General features: G+C 38.9%; 2 protein-coding genes across 4 annotated transcripts in view; one reads left to right on the forward strand and one right to left on the reverse strand.

The window, feature by feature from the left end:
- Positions 1–5,393, forward strand: part of ACTA2 (actin alpha 2, smooth muscle) — a 41,140-nt gene extending 35,747 nt beyond the window's left edge. For all 3 annotated transcript variants that reach the window (XM_082309831.1, XM_082309832.1, XM_082309830.1), the window contains 6 exons: positions 621–731; positions 1,228–1,312; positions 1,404–1,565; positions 1,836–2,027; positions 3,005–3,186; positions 3,994–5,393. In XM_082309831.1, coding sequence (XP_082165957.1) covers positions 621–731; positions 1,228–1,312; positions 1,404–1,565; positions 1,836–2,027; positions 3,005–3,186; positions 3,994–4,137 — 876 coding nt within the window. In that variant the 3' untranslated portion in view covers positions 4,138–5,393. The remainder of the gene's footprint in view (positions 1–620; positions 732–1,227; positions 1,313–1,403; positions 1,566–1,835; positions 2,028–3,004; positions 3,187–3,993) is intronic.
- Positions 5,394–6,109: 716 nt separating this feature from the next.
- The window catches only part of STAMBPL1 (STAM binding protein like 1), a gene marked incomplete at both ends in the record, with an annotated part of 12,896 nt that continues 4,518 nt past the window's right edge, over positions 6,110–14,487 (reverse strand). The window contains 7 exons of the mRNA XM_082308858.1: positions 6,110–6,166; positions 7,776–7,875; positions 9,431–9,543; positions 10,190–10,327; positions 11,216–11,340; positions 11,990–12,344; positions 13,732–13,827. Of these exons, the coding sequence (XP_082164984.1) occupies positions 6,110–6,166; positions 7,776–7,875; positions 9,431–9,543; positions 10,190–10,327; positions 11,216–11,340; positions 11,990–12,344; positions 13,732–13,827 (984 nt within the window). The remainder of the gene's footprint in view (positions 6,167–7,775; positions 7,876–9,430; positions 9,544–10,189; positions 10,328–11,215; positions 11,341–11,989; positions 12,345–13,731; positions 13,828–14,487) is intronic.

Raw genomic sequence — 14,487 nt, forward strand, 5'->3', positions numbered from 1 at the left:
AAAACTTTTTGGCTTTTAGAAAGTCTCTGGTGGTTTTACTTCTTGTTAGTGTATTAACCTCTTGCTATCCGCTTGGCCTCAGATTTTTATAGCTCGTAGGAATGAGCCATGAGGAGGCAAAGAACACAAGTTGACTTTCAGCCTCACAAGCCATATGCCTTGATTTCTTTTTATGAATTCTTGGGCTGGCCTCTACAAACCAAAAGATGAAACTGTTTTCAAGAGACCCCTTATCTATTGAGCTCTACTGCATAGGCCTGCATATGTTCTAGAGTTCTGGAACTGTTTAATTTTCAATCATTATTGAAATTGCGTTGCTGGAACCAAGTCTGTCCTGCTCTGTCTCTTCTACTGTAAGAATAACATAGTTATTCCCATTAACTTATGTGTCCTTAAAATAAGTCATATGTTACTAACAGTAAAACCTGAGGATAGTGGTTTTCTTTCTCCAGCTACTTTGGTAATCTCTATGAAGGCAATAAGAACAACTGCATGCGAAACATTACTAGCCTATCTCTAGGGCTGTAAGCAGGGTGCTGGAGCACAATATCTGTCTGGAAGTGATTCTGAGCTGCTGGTTGATAGCATTTCTTTCCTTTGGCTTCTCCCATTGTTCTCAGATCTGGCATCACTCTTTCTATAATGAGCTCCGTGTTGCACCTGAAGAACACCCGACTCTACTGACTGAAGCACCACTGAATCCCAAAGCCAATCGAGAGAAGATGACCCAGGTATGCTCACAGTGAAGCTATGGAATAATTCCAACTTTGTGAATTCAACAGGATGTGAACTTCGTAATTTCAGTTAGTCATGCTGTCCAGTAGTCTGTCTCTCTTAGTTATGGAAGATGGAAAGTGCATCGTGACCACCTGTCATATTTGCATGTTATTACATTTATTTTAGAAAGTCAGTTTATCCGCTTTGAATGTGACTACTTCAGTCTGTCCAAGCTTTGTGTCATCTTAATCTGTTTTTATGCCCAGGCATATTACAAAATTATCTTTGATATGTGCATGTGTCTATATTCATATGTTAAAGATATAGGCCAGATACAGGGAGATGTCTTACAGGACAAATATTTTTGGATTTAGATTTTGTATTTTCCTTCCTTGTTATTACCAACCATCAAGAAATATGAAAATCTTGTCTTCTCCCTTTCTTTCAGTATATTGCTTCAACTAAGCTAAAAGCCCTAGTATTAAGGCAATTATTTCAATTGTATTTCAGATTATGTTCGAGACTTTCAATGTGCCAGCCATGTATGTAGCTATTCAAGCTGTTCTGTCCCTCTATGCTTCCGGACGTACCACAGGTAGGCCTCTGGGGAACATGGCATAGACATTTGAAATAGTTAAGTGTGTTGATGTGGACCTGGGAATGAATCGCGTGTTATCTTCTGAAAGGGATTGTGCTTGACTCTGGGGATGGTGTCACCCACAACGTGCCAATTTATGAAGGCTACGCCTTGCCGCATGCCATCATGCGTCTGGACCTGGCTGGCCGTGACCTGACAGACTACCTCATGAAAATCCTGACGGAACGTGGCTACTCCTTCGTGACCACTGGTAAGGACGCGCTGCTGACTGAGGAGGAGAGTTCTTTAATGCGCAATGTTTCTAGCAGTCCTAGAAGGACTAGCAGTGGTTCTGCAGTTGATTAGACACAAGAAGGAATCCAGCAGGAAAGTCCCCTGCAAGACTAGCGGAGAATTTGTGTAAAAAATGGGGTGGTGGTGGTGGAGGGTGGGGAAGGTGTTGGCAAATGAAAGGGAACAACCTGTCAGCATGTCTGGGTCCTTCCTGAATGCCATTCTAAAGATTGAATCCTCTTGACAGCGGAGCGTGAAATTGTCCGTGACATCAAGGAGAAGCTGTGTTACGTGGCCCTGGACTTTGAAAATGAGATGGCCACTGCTGCCTCTTCCTCCTCTCTGGAAAAAAGCTATGAGCTTCCTGATGGCCAGGTGATCACTATTGGAAACGAACGCTTCCGCTGCCCAGAGACCCTCTTCCAGCCATCTTTCATTGGTAGGTTGAATGACTGTTCTGCCTCGGTAAACTGCACTTAAATATCAAGTCCCTGTTTTCTTTTTATTGTGTCCCATTTCTAACTCACTTAGACATATACACGGGTGTGTCCTAGCACCCATTATATAATAATCTTTCAGAACAGCACTATTAATATGATGGGAGGAACTTCATGTCAAATATTAAGGCAAAATGCTTTCCCAAAATAGACCCTGAATGTTTACTCCTGGCTTCTGGCATTGGGCCCATGCCATTTTGTATGTTGTGCAGTTGGCTACTACAAGAAGTATAGCTGCAAAGCCACTTTTCTAAGTAGTGTGAGGATTGTAGTTTGAATGTGCTTGCAGGGAGCTGGTGTGGGGGGAAGCACTACATTTATTTTTCAAAAAGACTGCTCCAAATCCTGAATGCATGGTTCATCACATATGCAGAGCAAAGCCAACATAATGTATGCTAATCAACAGCCATGAGGCAGACTTGCAACAAGGTCACACAGAAATCCAGTGTCGGTTCTGCCAATCGGCAGAATTTCAGCTCAGAAATAGATGAAGTAGTTGCATACTTAGAAGTATTAGGACATATTTTGACTGTTCTGTCTCTGAGCTGGCCCAATTTAAAAAAAAAAAAAAAAAAAGAAAAAAAAAGAAAAAAGAAAACAAATGATTCCAAGACCATATAAGGAATTCTTAGGACATTTGAGATTGCCTGCAAAAGCCTAGTGGAAACTTTACTATTCCACACCCCCAGCTTTCTTTTTAAGGAGGAGTTGTGTGCGTAAGCAGGAGAGGAGGGCTGTACACCAAGGAACTCCTAAGCAAATAATTCAGGCAGCTGGAAAATGACTTTCCAGATTTCCACAGTTCTGAAGACTGATGTCTTCCAAAGAGACACTGAAGTTCGTGTTGTCAGTTCTGTGTTAACAATTTTAAGTCTCCGTACGGAGTTGCTTCCTCATTGTTCTTCTGTAACTTCCCCAGGCATGGAGTCTGCTGGCATTCATGAAACCACTTACAACAGCATCATGAAGTGCGATATAGACATCAGAAAGGATCTTTATGCCAACAACGTGCTGTCTGGAGGCACTACAATGTACCCGGGTATTGCAGACAGGATGCAGAAGGAAATAACTGCTCTGGCTCCCAGCACTATGAAGATCAAGGTATGGTGCAATTATTTGTAGACTATTTGATTTGGCATGTACAAAGTCCTCAAAAATCTAATGAAACATAGCAACACTTTACAAAGTAAGTAAGTGCTTTATACATATTTTGAATCATGTCTGTACCTTCTAGCAAATAATGACTACCTGGTAACTTTGTTGCTGGAAGAAGAGAGCCTCTCTCCTCCTATTTCTTTGTTCATGGTGAATTCTGCAAACTGCCCCAACATGGCCAAAGAACAACAGTGTGGACCCAGCAGCATAAATTTTCCTCTGGTGCTATATGTGATCTTCTTCAGCCCTTTTTGGCTGATAGAGATGGGAGAGAGGAAATGCTGGTTTTGTCTTTGGCCTACAAGTTCAAAAAAGAAAGAGTCTCTGACAAGCCAGTCTTCCTTCTGCTGCTTCCAATTTTCCATTGCTTGCTTTGCAAACATTTTATCAGCTATAACAATAAGAGTGCTCCATAGGTCACTCATTTTTCCAAGCCCTCCTAGGCTATCATTATATGTTTCCAGAGCAATTATCTCCCCTTTTCTCATATGCAGTCATGAATACACAAATGCACTACTCTTACTGGGCAGACTGATGCAGGCAGAGAAAGTAAGGATTTAGACTCAGACTTAAATAACAACTTTTTAACTTTGCTGCTTGCAGCAATGGCTAACTGTAATGCCAGGGAAGACACTAGCACATAGATACAGTGTTTTTGTTAATATCAAATATAACTGCTTCAATATTTTTGTATAACAAATGTATTTTATTCACAGTGGACAGTTGTACTTAATGCTTTTATTTCTTAAACAGATCATTGCTCCTCCTGAACGTAAGTACTCCGTCTGGATTGGAGGCTCTATTCTTGCCTCCCTGTCTACTTTCCAGCAGATGTGGATCAGCAAACAGGAATATGATGAAGCTGGCCCATCCATTGTTCACCGCAAATGCTTTTAAATTGCTTTATCTTCATATGTCTCCTTAGTGTATTACTGTGAATGGATTCAGGAAAATACATTCTTGTAATTTCATTCCATAAGTCCTTCATTGTAATGACTCTAATTAATTGGATACTATGTATTTTTTTGAATAAATTTTAAATAAATTTTAAATATGCTATGAAATTGCTGCTCCTATTAAAAAAAAAAAAAAGCATTTGTGGAGGTACCATTACAGCTGGTTTGAAGCTCCATCTTGTGACATGAATTTGTTACTACACCATACTGGGCTTCAATAGAAAAAGCAGTACCTTTTGCTCAATGATACCAATGCTAGAAAATGCTCAGCTATCAGGCTGCACATTGTCAAATTTTAGCCTCAGTAAATACTTTAGTCTGCAAAAAGAACCAGTCTTGATTTTTCCAAAGCTCTGGGCATTACCAAAGGAGCATAGCATCTGTTCGATATCAGGATGAGCATGGGCACTCTGCTTTGTATCTGCTCTATCCGGAAGTATTATCTGTCCACATCACTTCTTAATTCACAGCTGTCATGCTGGAAAAGCTAATTTTTTAGAGTGTGTGGCCCAGAGGTGTATGATGTGTACTACAACAATTCAGTGTGTTTTCTTTAAAGAAATGAAACCTGTTCCTTTGGGAGCATATCTAAACACTAAGATTAGATTGAACACATGACTTTCCTATCATATGCCCTCAGGATGAGTGCAGCCTATTATTTTTATGTTGTGATTTCTGGCAAGGTCTAAAGGGTAATTAAGCTGGCTTAATATACTTTCTCTTCAGAACTGTTTTTTTTTGGGGGGTGGGTAATGTAATCAAAGTAGATAAAATAATGTAGGCAACTGATATTCAACTAAAAGTATATGCATAGAAGCTGAAGCCAGTAATACTATCTTAAAAGTATATATATGAATAAAGAACTCACTGAGACAGACCTGGAGAAGGTCAGTTCTAAGGAACTTGCTGCAATCTGTGTTCATTAGAGTTCAGGATAAAGGATGCTATTTATTTTTGTTACCTAGTTTCCTGTCTAAACTCAGTAGTTTACCTCACATGCCTGTTACTCATTATCTTTCAAACTGTAAGCTCTTTGCAACAGCACCTGTTATTTACCATGTCTGTGTAACCTCTGGGTTCCAGATCTTGTCGAGCTTCTGACTGTTAGCACATGTTCCAAACTTTATTGTACTAACCTTATTATTTAAAGTATAGGTCATCTAGGTTCTTGGAACAGATACTAAATAAACTCTTGTTAGAGCAAATAACTTTGTATGGTTCTTCCTTCTAACTCTCTAGATCTTCTTACCTAACTCCAGATAGATTCAGGCAATCCCTTTCAGGATAAGAACTTGATTTCAAATAAAAAATTCTACTAGACGGTTGCTGGAGAAGACACATTTCTCCAAAGGACTCCGATGCATCTCTGCTATGCCAAGATGTGATAAGGGTCAGCTCTCAGGTAAAGGACTCATGTTTTCCTAAGTGTTTTCTGCTTAATAACTTAGCCGAAACTTGAGCTATACAAGGATGGAATGGGGAAAGGGATGAAAACCTGATATATTTGACTCTACTGCATATAATGTAAATTCACTGAAGCAGTGAAGAGACGTACATAGCTGGAAGTCACAAAAAGCCAACTACTGTTAAAAATCTCTAATTCTCAGAAAGCGATTGATGCCAACAAGTGACAAAAGAAACATTACTTGTTTCAACACAGTTACTGTTGTTTGAAGTTCATTTTATTGTTGTGTTTATAGGTGAGATTTGTTTACAGATTCAAGGGTAATGCCACTGAACTCCATCTTGACAGAGCAACAAAATAACTCCAAAACAGGCTAGAGCAATAAATATCAAACCATTCAATCTAAAATGTATAAATATAAAAGTCATTTCTGAAAATGTAGGAAAAACAGGAATCCATTTTTCTGTTTTGGCCATTTGTATAGTAACACCGCTGCCATCCATCTGTATCACCTCAGATCCAGCACAATTATCTTTATGTCTTTCCCGACCACATGGGTGCATGGCTGCAGAAGAAGTCAACCCATTACTCACAGAAATCAGTTTCAGTAAAATAGCATACGAAGGCTATGGTTTCCTTTTAATTTTCTGAGCCCTTGATTGTCCCTATCACTGTGCCTGTTCACAGCCAAACCTGACCATCACAGGTATAGACCGCTGAATAAAGCAAGGACTACAACATGCAATCAGAAATAAATCCCTAAAGAGGCTATTGCTTAGTGTTTGGTCTGTGAAACAGATTATAGTTCTGTGCTATCCTTTATGTATCACAGCATGGGATACCTGAAATGGAAGGGGAAGGTGTTGCATGCTGCATTAGAACAGGTGCATGGGGGAAGGAAGCAAGCAGCAAGGAAAGCGTGAACTCTGTTCTCTTCCTGTAGTAGCTTCAGATACGTCTGCCCACATGGTGGATTTTTAAAGTGTTTAGGACTACACTGTGTCTTTAGACACAGTCATGACTAAGGGTTTGGGTCTGTGGAGAAGAGCTTTTACCAGAAACCAGACAGATGGAGATGAGGATTGTTCTAGTCAGGTTTCATGAAGCTTCCTGTATTATCACTCCTGATATTTTTCCTCCAGGAAATGAGGCTGTGATCTTACTGTTTTTGTTGGAAGATCAATGTGTTTTGGGGATTGTACTTGAAGGGATATTTGTGTTTCATATGTGATACCAGCACACTGTCTAATCAACTGAGCTCATGTGGCCAGTAACAACTTCGTTCATGAAGTAAGTCTGTAAAGGACCACTGAAAAGAGCCTATCTATCTGCAACAAAAGTCTGAAAAATTTTTGGAGTTGGACTACCTTCCCATTATCCCTAGAGTCAATGATAAAAGAACAAAACAAAACAAAGAAACCCAACCTCTCCTTCTTTTGAGGAATAATACTGACATTCTGAGAGTCCTACAACAAAGAAGTAAATTCCAATGTCTCTCAGTATTACTTCTCTGCATTTGATCATTTTATTTTGAGCTATATGAGATGCTCTCTATTTGACATGAGCCCCATTTAAAAAAATCTTAATTATTCAAAAGGTAAAGATTGTTGTCTTCCAGACAACAGTGACATTTCTGATAATTCTGACTGACTATACTGTTCAGCCATACATATAACATACTATGCCATTAAAACATCAAAAAATATGGTAGTTACTGAGAAAGGCTTGTGAGAAGCCGGGGGAAAATTATGGGCAATGAAGGAAATGGGGCTTAATCTACCCATAGCTGCACTTTTTAACAGCTCAGATGTTCTGTTGGGATACCACGGTTGGGGAGATGAACTGAATGCTTTGTTTAAAAACTGAAGAGCTTAGGAACAACTCTCACTTGAAACTGGGGCTTTTGATTCTGAAAGCAGGTAAAAGTAGTGACTGATGGTAACTGCCTCTGGTTAGCCATCATTTGAATGGCAGCATGCAACACATTTCATGGCTGCTATAGACTGCTTAAGCAGACTTCTGATGTCTACCTTAGTGAAGTAAGGGTAATGAATTATTAAAATGAGAGGAAAAGTATAAAGTAACCTAATTCTAAAACACATATAATTTCTGCTTGCAGCAGAACCATGGGCAGGAATTTGGATAGTCAAAAACATGTTAGATTATATACTTACATTAAATAACCTAGGCTCCTTTGTATGTGGATGGAATCCCTTCTTTCTACAGGCAGAAACTTCTAGCATGCCAGCATTAGTAAGTCTGAAGATGCCAGTGCTGGAAAGCAAACGATGAAACTACTGTTACATACTGGCCCCATAATACAAGTCCAAGGTTTCACAAACAAATTGCTTAGCTTAACAGAAGGACAACAGGGTGGTACTCAGTAGCCTTTGATACATAGGAACTAAGGCTGGGTTGGATTCTTAAAGGTATTTGAAATCACAGGGAGCTGTATTCCTGTAAAGAAAGAGATGATGAGGGGAAGGGGAGAAAAACCACAGTACTGTTGCTATTCCCATTAGGCAGGTTAGCCTACTAAGGGCCAAGGCTAGTTCATACAGGAACAGACACAAAACAGAAACTTCAGTATTCTGGATTGCATTTCACTCACTGAACTCTAGAGGAGCAACTTAATAGAGAACAGCCTTTAAGCTAGCTGTGTAAATGACTGGTGAGAGTACACATCCTCCCCACTCTTTTAGGTAATCTAGTAATACAAAGCACTAGAAAATGCACTGCTGCATATGTATGACCTAACACTTTGAGTATTGAATAAAAAGTTAGAAAAGTCAGCCTTCTGTAAAGAACATTAATACTTAATAACTACAGGACAGCACCTGATTAATAAATGTTACAGGTAGGAGTAACAGGTTAGAATTGGTTACAGGGTATTAGCATAAACTATGAAAGAAGTTTGCAAGACTAGAGATTTGAAAAGGTACGCAGACATTGTGCTCTGGGTTACAAAGCCTAGTGCTTGTGCACTTGCCACTCAATCTGTATTTACAGCTCTGCTACCTGAATGGCCCATACAAGAAGTTAGGCAACCAGAATGGGATTCATAGAAGTCATCTACAGGGGCAGAAGGCCAGAACGAAAGGCTGAAGAAATGCACAGTCTAAGCAATGGAGAAAGCCCCAGGGTCTTGAAACTCCAAGCACACCAAAGCAGACTGGAAGGAACCTCTGAAGACTGTCTAGTCCAGCCCCCCTGCTCCAGCAGAATCACCCTGAGCAGATTGCCCAGGACCACGTCCAGTGTGGTTTTGAATATCTCCAAAGATATAGATGTCATACCCTCTCTGGGCAACCTATTCCATTATAAACTTTCACATTAATGCACACACAGTTCCAGGTTTTTCCAGATACTTATTGTTTGTATTTTATGAAATACAAAAATAGGACCTTATTATAAAAAAAGTGATCTTTATCCCTCTGCTCCCCAAACCGCAGTTTTTATTTCACCCTGGAGAAATAGGTCTAACCCCTTCACTTTCTTCATCAGACAGAATGAAGATAGGTCTGTGGTAGGGCACTGGCAATGAGTTCTCTAGAATAACAGCTCCTGTCATTCCTACTTCGTTGAGCAGAGTATAAAAATAAATAAAATTGAAAACCTGGGGCTGGGAGGGAGGAGAGAGAAGCCAGAAACAATACTGTGCATATAGACTGACAGGAATGTAAGTCTAAACAACTTAAAGAAAACAAACTCACAATATAATATCCCTGCCCTTGATCCCTGTTAACACGCGCTGTTTGTATTTGATCAAATTTTAAGATAAGGAGCAGGGGAAAATATCTAAATATTACTTAGAAAAATCAGAACTCACTCATTATGCTTTGGTGAACAAACAATTGCAATGGCCTCTGGCAACATTAGCTGATAAGAACAATGAGTATGAAGATCAACACTGGATAAGAATGCAGTTTGTGTTGGATGTGTCTACAAAAAGAAAGGGAAAACTCAACATCATGAAATATTTCTTACAAGTCAAGGTTGACATACATTCAAGAAGGAACAATAATTTGTAACAAGTGAAAGCACCACTACTTCCCCAGGTTAGTTTCTTAGGTTCTTATTAACCCAGATTCTACGCTGTTAGGGTGGCTTTTCAGTATGAGGTTTATGGAGGCACATTCACAACCAGATGTACAAGCGATTTTCTGATCATGGGGGGGAAAAAGGTGGAATGAAGAAGCACAAGACAAAGGGAAACGACTTGATTGTCCAAAATCCCTAAAAATGAAATTAATATAAAGTTCAAACAACACAATACCCTCCCCCCAAGTTTTGAATATAGTAGAAAAATAAATGGCATTAGAAAGTAATAAAATACCCCTAAATCAACATAAACAAAAGTTGCACTGGCAAAAGCAGGCCCATTGTGTCAACAGGATGCCTCAACTTCATTAACAAATACTCATCTGTGGAGAACATTAGCGGTCATTTACATCACTACAATTAGAATTAAGTGAGCAAATTAATTTGGATTATTCCAGTTATTTCTTTAGTTTGTTATTTCCAGGGTTTCCTTCACATAGTATGCAGAGCTGATATAGAAAAGCCAGAATCTATGAGTCGTACGTACGTGGATCCAACCTAAAGTGAGGAGATCATACTGATCCTGAATACCAAATAATTCTTCCACATTCTCCATGTCGCAGTAGTCTGGTCCTGCAGATTGCTTTGGCACTATTACATGGGTAATAGTAAATTCATTATGGGTCTGTAGAACAAAGAAACATTGACTTAGAGTTGAACAAAAGAACAAATGAATAAATGCTAAATCAGAATCTGAAAGATGTCAGCCTATTAGCTAAAACAAAGCAGTATAGCTCCACTGATTCCAGTGCAGCTATACTGACTTACTGCACCTGAAAATACATCTTAGCTTTTTAGCATGAAAACGTATAGGGAAGTATTAGTAACAACATGAGATTGTTGGATTGAAAGGTTCGCAGAGACCAGTGTGAAAAGGGTGTCCTTTAAAAAAATTAAAGACATGAAAAAAAGAGGTTTGAGAATACTATAATTATTTTCTGTGAAACATGGAACATCACTGCTCTTGCTATTCTTTCTCTTTACACAATTCAAATACTGTTGGACATTATCTTTAAAATTCTTCGTATGCCAGCATCAGCCATGACATCTTTCCCTGCTCTGAACGGACATTAAGTGTTATTTAGGTCAAAGGAAAAAACCAGCCTGAAAATCGGATGTTCTACAGCTTGATGGGGCTTTCTTCTTTTTTGTTGTGCCATTATGAATGTGATGACTCCAGTAATTCTAACAGTCTTTATATTTCATTGTCCTGTAACTAAACCTCACTTACCTTAGATGAATGCCAGAGAAAGTACTCGAAAAAGCCTGTATTGTACAGTGTGCTGAAAAACTTGCTACATTTTATAATGACAGCAGTGGAACTTCAATCATATGTTTCCCCAATAAGGCAAGCCCACACTGCTGAAGTGACCACTCAGGTTATGATATGAAGTTAACTACATTAAAGACTAAGTGTTTAGATCTGCTTTTGCTCTGAAATCGACACATTACAGGAAAATACAGCACTATTAAATATGTTGTTCCCCATACAAATGTGAGGGTTAAACTGTACCAGTTTTCCACAGAGAATTCCACATGTCTCTATTCCTCTTACTGTATTTGCCTCTGCTAGCAGCAGAAATTTGTGACAGAGATCCCTGGGCAAAATGACGCCTCTGAGTGCTTCGGCCAATTGAGCTAACAAAAAAAAACCAAACCAAAACAAATCAAAACAACAACAACAACAACAAAAAAACCAAACAAAAAACAAAACAAAAGGAGAGAGATAAAAAGGCATTTGCAGCTTACACAGTGAAGTTGCCTAAAATAAGGAAATATACAGAGTTACAGGAAATTATTAAAAGTGAAAGAATGTTACTTAGCACATCACAGATTTCTAATGAGAATAAATCTACAGCACAAGCACTTCACCCTAAATTGAGGTCACCAGTCCATGAGACATGCTCACTAGCCTGCCTGCCAGGTGACAGTGAGCTGATACCATTTCCCAGTCCAGGGCTTTCCAGGGTGAACCACCACAGGTTCTGCTTCTGTTCCCTTGAAGTCCATGGCAAGATACAGACTTCATTCCACAGGAACACTAAGGCTCAAGCTCTAGATCCACCTATTGGTACTCAACTGGAAAATGTGAAACTGTGCAACTAATCTCCTCTCTTAAAATGAAGAAACTGTATGGAACGGTTGTGTGTACCTTAATCTGTTCATGCTTATTTCACTATGGACATCCTCACGGTGAATAAATACATATGCATATGCAATATGTGGATGGCTATAAGCAGCAAAGAAGCAGATAAAATAAAAATTTAAAAAAAATCTCTACACTTACTCTGAACAGCACTTAAAGTAGCCGCTGGCTTTAAGACCCGGTTTACTGGAGGCGAATGTCCAGCACAGCCAGATGTGCTGCTCCTCTCTTTTTTCTCAAGCAGCGCAGTAGATAAGGAACTGTTCTCTGGTACAGAAATACAAGACAGCATACTTCCATCTATCTGTTCAGACACAACCATGCTCTCTTTGATTTTCTGATCTCGAGCTAGCTCTTGCTTCTTAAGCTGATCCTCAAAGAATTGAAACTGCTCCGATTCAAGCTGCTGTTGCCGCATATGTGCAATTCGTTTCTTCTCTGCCTCTATTAGCTTTTGATGCTCTAGTTTCTTCAGTAATTCAGTTTTACATTTGTTCTGAAACATATGCAAAATAGTGACATTCTCAGAACACTAAAAAAAGCTACAAAAAATGAAGGGAAAGAAGCAACCTAATTGCTTAATAAAACCATCAAATCCTGTAATTAAAAATTAAGTCTCTTGGAAGCTGTTTGCTGAACCGGCAAATACAACTATATCCCCAGAAGTAATGTGATATGGAAGGAAATACAGTAAGTAACAAATTCCTAACACAAAGCTTCCAATCTGCATACCTGTTGTGTTTTGTGTTCTTACCTCAGTAGTGATAGCACTTGCCTCATTTACCTGTTATAATGAAGCCATTAAAAAAAGACTTTTCAGAGTAGTGATGGTGAAGAGACTAGACACAAGCGTAAGCCCTTCAAATTTTCAATGCAACAAGAGATCCATGAGCACGTGGGTTTTCTGGATAGATTTCATAACCCATTTTGTTATCTGGTTTTGTTGCTTGTCGCTGCTGTTTGGATAGGTTTGTAGACTTTCTCTGGCTACTTTCTTTCCTCAGCTTTCCCTGGATTGCTTAACCTGGCTTTGGTGCATAGCCTCCCCAGCCTCAGACATATTAGGTGCCTTCTCCACTCTGGGCTATGCCCCGTTGCCCCCAGCCCGCCCGCTGTTCCATGAACTGCAAGGGAAGCTTCAGGTTTCAAAAGTCCTTCCTGCTCCCTGGTAAAGGAGAGCATCAAGCATCTCCAGAAGCAAATGAAAACAATGGAGCAAAGTAATTTTGTAAATGTCACAAACAAAATATAGCAGGAAAGAAAGCCTCAAACCAGTTGATGACAGGAATATGGGCTGGGGGGGGTTGTGTTTTGGGCTGTTTTGTTGTTTGTTTTTTTTTTTTTTTTTTTTTTTCTTTCCCCTTTTTAATTCTCTAGGTCCATTTCAAGGAAAGGAAGGAAAAGGTGTTTTTTCCTCAGGTGCAATTTCCAAGACAAGTTTTTAAAAATACAGGTTCTGTTTTTAGTGACTTCAGTACACAAGATGCAAGTATTTACGGTTACCCTAAGACTCAAAGAGGATCAATTCAAACTTGAGCATATGGAGAGCCAAGGGACCTTTTCCACATACTCATGTAAATGTATCAACAGTAATCTCTTTATAAAACAAAATCAGAGTGTACCCAGTGTACCCAAGACCTGTTCAGATATTCATAGACTTATTACATAAATATCACAGCACATTTATTTCCAAGCACACACTTGCATTACTTATTTTCAAATGGCCAACCAATTAGATTCTGAGAAGTGAAAAGTCATTTTAAGCAGCCCATGAAATTATTACGTTCTTGTAGAACTGGCATTTTACTGCTTAATTTTTAAGAAGATTTATGTGACAGAAAAAAATATTCATACCAAAAATTTAATAACCATATAAAACTTACTTTATTTTGCATGTATTCTTGATATTCTAAGTTATATTTTTTTAAAAGATCTCTCTTCAGTTCATCTGTCCGTGGAAATGCAACATCTTTCAATTTCTTTGGGGTGGGGGAGAAAGAGAGATAAGTTTATTTTTCATTTTTTAAAAGAATCACCTGGAAAACAAACTCAGCTGTAATACAGATTTCAAAAAATACAAAGAAAAAAAACCCCTGCTCTTCTCCCAGGAAAGAAAGGAAGAAATACACACGAAATCATCAGCTTGTGAAACTTCTATAGTACGCTGCTTTCAATAAAGCTATATTAATTTATATCAGTGAAAGTTGCAACATGACTACTTCTTATCTCAAGGAAAGATTAATCCTTTTTCTATCAATCTGTTATCTCTGTTTTGTTTGACAGGCGTGTGATGACTAACATTTTTCATGTAGGCATAATTTATAAAAAAGCTAAGTCGAACTTTCAGTGTTTCAGGTAGAATCATCACATTTTTCTCTGGGACTCCCTGGACAGAAATATGACTGCATATGCCCATTTCTAGGTGGGAAAAAAAAAGTAGTTTATTTGCAGGAACAGCTACACTTGTAGCTTTCTGTGACAGCCCTGGCAGACAAAATGATTTTGTTGTGTAGAACAAAACCAATACCCAATGTTTTCTAGTGATGCAGAGGCTACTACAAAATAATTTAGAGGCTGTAGGTAAGGGAGAGAAAGAGACCATGTGCTTAATCCTACTGAGTGCCATAGGAGGGAGCATG

This window comes from Platalea leucorodia (genome assembly GCF_965183815.1).
Source record: "Platalea leucorodia genome assembly, chromosome: 4".
Lineage (NCBI taxonomy): Eukaryota > Metazoa > Chordata > Aves > Pelecaniformes > Threskiornithidae > Platalea > Platalea leucorodia.